Source organism: Mizuhopecten yessoensis, unplaced genomic scaffold (assembly GCF_002113885.1).
Source record: "Mizuhopecten yessoensis strain PY_sf001 unplaced genomic scaffold, ASM211388v2 scaffold3217, whole genome shotgun sequence".
NCBI classification, from domain to species: domain Eukaryota; kingdom Metazoa; phylum Mollusca; class Bivalvia; order Pectinida; family Pectinidae; genus Mizuhopecten; species Mizuhopecten yessoensis.
In genome coordinates, this window is record NW_018404934.1 from 11,945 (window position 1) to 18,459 (window position 6,515).

At 39.3% G+C, this 6,515-nt stretch overlaps 1 protein-coding gene across 1 annotated transcript; it reads left to right on the forward strand.

Annotated features, from left to right (window-relative positions):
* The first annotated feature begins 358 nt into the window (after positions 1-358).
* Positions 359-4,370, forward strand: LOC110447089 (fos-related antigen 2-like). Its single transcript, XM_021492537.1, has 3 exons — positions 359-1,048; positions 2,670-2,777; positions 4,140-4,370. The coding sequence occupies exons 1-3, from the start codon at positions 839-841 to the stop codon at positions 4,353-4,355; spliced, it is 534 nt and encodes a 177-aa protein (XP_021348212.1). The 5' UTR covers positions 359-838; the 3' UTR covers positions 4,356-4,370.
* The last annotated feature ends 2,145 nt before the right edge of the window (positions 4,371-6,515 follow it).

A 6,515-nucleotide genomic window follows, 5' to 3' on the forward strand; every position in this document is an offset into this window, starting at 1 on the left:
ATACACATGATACACATGATACACATAATACACATAATACACAAGATATACATAATACACATAATACACATAATACACATGATACACATGATATATATGCTACATTTGATACACATGATATACATGATACACATGGTACACATGGTACACATGATACACATGATACACATGATACACATGGTACACATGGTACACATGGATATGCTTTTTCATTTCTTTGTGTAGCACGGTACACGTTTACAGGCTCAAATTTTCTGCGAAACACAACATGTTGTATATGTGACCATACTGGAATTTCGTAAATACATGTATGCAGGTACTTTCGTTTTGTATTCACATAGCATGAGTGTACGAAAAGTTGGCAATCTGTCAGGTTATCGACGGCTCTACTGTAGTTCAGACAGGCTGTGTCCAATAGTATTCTCTCAACTACTTTGGGAAACTTCCGAAACGCCCGAATACATGTTGGGAGGAAATTTCCAGCAATTATCAACAAACAAGCGTGCTTTTGTTGACAAAAATTACCTGACGTATATACACATTTGTTGTGGCCAATGTAAACATTCTGAGAAACGGAGAAGATACCTCATTGTTGTCTGGTATAGTGACGTCAACACTAAAGGAACATTTACGGATTCAAAAGGATCGTGTAGATTTCTGTGGCGAATTATAAATAAACCATCACCATGGATATATTGAAATATAACCCTTTATAAATAATGTTGGATGATAGTGCCTTTCATCTGTGACGTCATTATTCGGACTATACAGACTTTTTAAAATACCATCGTTGTACTTAATAAAGTCGAGGATATTCGGCTGACCACTAACTGATACGATGTTTGCCGGAGAAGAGGTGCGTCTGAGTTCGCCTAACACTGAATTCCAAGAAATCAACAATTCTCGATTACAACAGGATGATGAATTACTGCTGGCGCTTAGTGATGAGAAGATCAAATCGGATCTTCGTGAGAAAATCCGAAAAAGACGCCATTCTGAAGGACTAGGAGACCTCGAGGTGAAGTTTTATAAACCGAAGGAATATGAAGTAAGTAACTCCATACTAGAACTTCGTTGATATGAGTTAACTCCGTACTGCAGTTTGTTATTACGAACTAATTTCGTACTAGAACCTCGTTAATATGAAGTAACACGGTACTAAAACTTCGTTAATACGAAGTAAATCCGTACTACATACTCGTTTATATGCGTGGTAAGTTACTCTATACATCAGGTAATACGTGGTAAGTTACTCTGTATATCAGGTAATACGTGGTAAGTTACTCTGTATATCAGGTAATACGTGGTAAGTTTCTATGTACATCAGGTAATGCGTGGTAAGTTATTCTGTATATCAGGTAATACGTGGTAAGTTCTCTGTATATCAGGTAATACGTGGTAAGTTACTCTGTACATCAGGTAATACGTGGTAAGTTACTCTGTATATCAGGTAATACGTTGTAAGTTACTCTGTATATCAGGTAATACGTGGTAAGTTACTCTGTACATCAGGTAATACGTGGTATGTTACTCCGTACATCAGGTAATACGTGGTATGTAACTCAATACATCAGGTAATACGTGGTAAGTTAATCTGTACATCATGTAATACGTGGCAAATTACTCTGTACATCAGGAAATGCGTGGTAAGTTACTCTGTATATCAGGTAATACGTGGTATTTTACTCCGTACATCAGGGAATACGTGATATGTAACTCTGTACATCAGGTAATACGTTGTAAGTTAATCTGTACATCAGGTAATACGTGGTATGTTACTCCGTACATCAGGTAATACGTGATATGTAACTCTGTACATCAGTTAATACGTGGTAAGTTACTCTGTACATCAGGTAAAACGTGTAAAGTTACTCTGTACATCAGTTAATACGTGGTAAGTTACTCTGTATATCAGGTAATACGTGATAAGTTACTCCGAACATCAGGTAATAGGTGGTATGTAACTCCGTACATCAGGTAATACGTGGTAAGTTACTCCGTACATCAGGTAATACGTGGTAAGTTAATCTGTACATCATGTAATACGTGGTAAATTAGTCTCTACATCAGGTAATGCGTTGTAAGTTACTCTGTACATCAGGTAATACGTGGTATGTTACTCCGTACATCAGGTAATACGTGGTATGTAACTCCGTACATCAGGTAATACGTGGTATGTAACTCCGTACATCAGGTAATACGTGGTAAGTTACTCTGTACATCAGGTAATACGTGTAAAGTTACTCTGTACATCAGTTAGTACGTGGTAAGTTACTCTGTATATCAGGTAATACGTGGTAAGTTACTCTGTACATCAGATAATACGTGTAAAGTTACTCTGTACATCAGTTAATACGTGGTAAGTTACTATGTATATCAGGTAATACGTGGTAAGTTACTCGGTACATCAGGTAATACGTGGTATGTAAATCCGTACATCAGGTAATACGTGGTAAGTTACTCTGTACATCATGTAATACGTGGTAAATTACTTTGTACATCAGGTTGTAGAAAATAATCAACAGAAAAAATGGTTGCCATGTTATGTAAACAATGTAGTAGTTGACATTAAACCTTGTTTACAGTAGAAATAAAGTATTTTTTCACTGTTAGTGAGATTTTTTTCTGATTGGAACACATCATTGAGAAGTCGTTGACATGTTTTGCAGATGAGACCAGAGGAAAAAATGAAAAGTGAGTCAAGGAAAGCACGGAACAGAAGATCGGCACGAGTAAGTCGTGATAAAAGGAAAAGACAAGAGGAAGAACTGAACAAGGTAAGTGCTGAAACAACAGATATTTCTGATTTTTTAATCTAATTCACCATCCTGCATTTATCTCAACATCTGATTTACTATGCCACGTTTATCTCAACTTCAAATATATCTTGATTTCTGATATATCATACTGCATTTATCTCGACTTCTGGTTTACCTTTTATCTCGACTTCGAATTAATCATACAACATTATCTCGACTTCTGATTTACCATACCCAATTTATCTCTAGTTTTGACTTCAATGCCACCTTTAATTTCATGTCTGATTAACGATATTACATCTTAAATATAACTGCAATCAGAACACAATGGGGCCCATCCAAGTGATACTTTATATTTTTCTTACGTTTTTCGTGTATTAGCTATAAATGCTTATTCATGATCATCATAATTTACTAACCTTCCACTGGTATCGGGATAATCGGAAGTTATGTGACGTTTGGCTTATTTTCGGTGTGTATGCAAATTTAACTTCCAGTGTGTATTCCATATATGCAAAGCCTAATTTCCGGTGTGTTTGCAAGAATCTAGCCTCCAGTATGTAAGCTATAGCTAGGTTTTGACTTCCGGTGTTTATACAAAGCTGAACTTCCGGTTTGTATAAGACTACAGTTTCCCAGTGTCTTGTATGATTTACCTGTCTTTAACAGGAATGTTGATTTCAAGTTAAACCATAAATACAAATTAATGACATTTTTTCTTTATTAATATTAACAAACGGATTATCTAGAAACGATTGAATTTTGAATAAGATAAAATAAGATAATATGTTTTACCCCCTCTCTCTCTCTGTTGTACAACTGTTACGCAATCGAAGATTTTGATGTTTTCTTTGTTATCATTAGGTAAACAATATCGGCCCTTAACTTTGTTGACAACGGCCTGGCAAACGGCCCATTTACAAACGACTTCGCTTTCATTGAAATTTAAGTCGACTGACATTATGGTTGCATTACTGTTTAAATACGTAGGGGAGCAATTCATGCTGAAGAGGGTATTGATAGTAGTCTTACCTCCACTTTCACCCACATGGACCACGCTATATTACTGATAGAGGATTTACCTAACTCGTGAAGCACACATTATAAATATATATATTTAGCAACAGCCAAACAGTACATAGTGGGGCCCGACCAGTTTTACCAGCAGTCGTGAATGGCGGTGTAACAATATTTTTGTGGACTTGCATGGTGAATTACTATTTTAATACCCTAAAGCAGAATTTAAAAATCCATAGAAAGACCTTGACTTTTTAAAACTGTCCATGTAGTGCTATTGATGTCTACTGGGACGTCACTAGAACGAGTCCGGACACAGTTTTACCGTACAATGTACCGTAATTATCATCGTTTGCTTTCTAGGAGATAAAGGACCTGGAAGAGGAAAATCAGAAGCGGAAAAACTATGTCATTAACCTCCAAAACTTTGAAAAAAAGCTGCGCCTGAGGTTTGCTGATCATCTCATCCGATGCAAGTCGGCGGAAGTGACGCACCTCCGCCAAGCCGTCAGAAATAACAATTTACAAAACTCGATTCCAGGCACGGTGATTGTTGGACAGACCGTTAACTACACATGAACGTTGGTATTAGGAACTATACGTGATTATGATTCTACCATCATCATCGTGGCTTCTTCAATGCTTGTCATGTGTGTACCTACCATCACAGCTTGACTTGTTGGTTGTCGTTTGTAACACGTGTAATATACCATCAGTCATGTGTGTACCTACCATCACAGCTTGACTTGTTGGTTGTCGTTTGTAACACGTGTAATATACCATCAGTCATGTGTGTACCTACCATCACAGCTTGACTTGTTGGTTGTCGTTTGTAACACGTGTAATATACCATCAGTCATGTGTGTACCTTATATCACAGCTTGACTTGTTGGTTGTCGTTTGTAACACGTGTTATATACAATCAGTCATGTGTGACAACAATCTTCTACCTCTATTTGATCTATGAAAACAATAAACCGTATAGTTCATTTCAACTATACGTACATCACATCGATGAGTTCGTGGGCCTGAGTTCGACTTCCCGCGTTCTACTGATTAGTTCGCTCCTGTTAACCGAGACATTCGCATAAAGAAGATACCATTACACTCGAAGTGTACGTGTGGAACCTCGGTTTGTACGTGTGGACACTCGGTGTGTACGTGTTGACATTCGATGTGAACATTCGGTGTGTACGTGTTGACACTCGGTGTGTACGTGTGGACACTCGGTGTTTTCGTGTGGACAATCAGTGTGTACGTGTGGACACTCGCTGTGTACGTGTTGACACTCGGTGTGTTCGTGTGGACACTCAGTGTGTACGTGTGGACACTCGGTGTTTTCGTGTGGACAATTAGTGTGTACGTGTGGACACTCGCTGTGTACGTGTGGACACTCGGTGTGTACGTGTGGACATTCGGTGTGTACATTCGGTGTGTACCTGTTGACACTCGGTGTTTACGTGTGGACACTCGGTGTGTACAAGTTGACGCTCGGTGTTTACGTGTGGACACTCGGTGTGTACAAGTAGACACTCGGTGTGTACGTATGGACACTATGTGTTTACGTGTGGACACTATGTGTGTACGTTTTGACATTTGGTGTGGGGTGTGGACACTCGCTATGTACGTGTGGACACTCGGTGTTTACGTGTGGACACTCGGTGTGTACAAGTTGACACTCGGTGTTTACGTGTGGACACTCGGTGTGTACAAGTAGACACTCGGTGTGTACGTATGGACACTATGTGTTTACGTGTGGACACTATGTGTGTACGTTTTGACATTTGGTGTGTGGTGTGGACACTCGGTGTGTACGTGTGGACACTTTGTGTGTACGTGTTGACACTTTGTGTGTACGTGTTGACACATCTTCCTTGGCTGATTTGGTAATACAAATAACGTGCCCGGGCCGATTGTATTACATAAATACGCTTCTGTAGTATACCATTGGGATCAGTCAGCTATAAATAGGAGTAGAGTCTTCTACGAACGCAGCTATTAACAGACGGGGGGAAAACCTATTCTTGTCTAAATGTAGTAACTTGACAAATATAGACTTAGATAGCAATCTAATGTAATTCCGTGTTTTTTAGTGATCATATATTGATAGCAGCTTTTTAAACATGAATTTTCACAAAACGCTTCCATGGAACACGTCAAGCAGATTACCGCAAACATTTTTAGTAGGCCAGTCACTAACTATTTTTACATTAATAAAGATCTGAAGATAAAAAGTTATGTCGTAATAACGATTTAGCTACGTCTTCAAAACGACTTGATATTTCATACTATTATAATAACAGAATTCGCTAATACGACACAGCTTGATCATTATTACAACAGTATAAGCAGTTATTACGAGTGTGTGAGTCGTCCGTACGAGAGTGTGGGACCCTGACATTGTGGTACGGGAATCCAGACAGTGTGGTACGGGGATCCTGAGAGTGTGGTACAAGGATCCTAACAGTGTGGTACAGAGATCCTGACAGTGTGGTACGGAGACCCTGACAGTGTTGTACGGGAATCCAGACAGTGTGGTACGGGAATCCAGACAGTGTGGTACGGGCACCCTGACAGTGTAGTATGGGGATCTTGACAGTGTGGTACGGGGATCCTGACAGTGTGGTACGGGGATCCTGACTGTGTGGTACGGGGATCCTGACAGTGTGGTAAGAGGATCCTGACAGTGTGGTACGGGCACCCTGACAGTGTAGTATGGGGATCTTGACAGTGTAATAC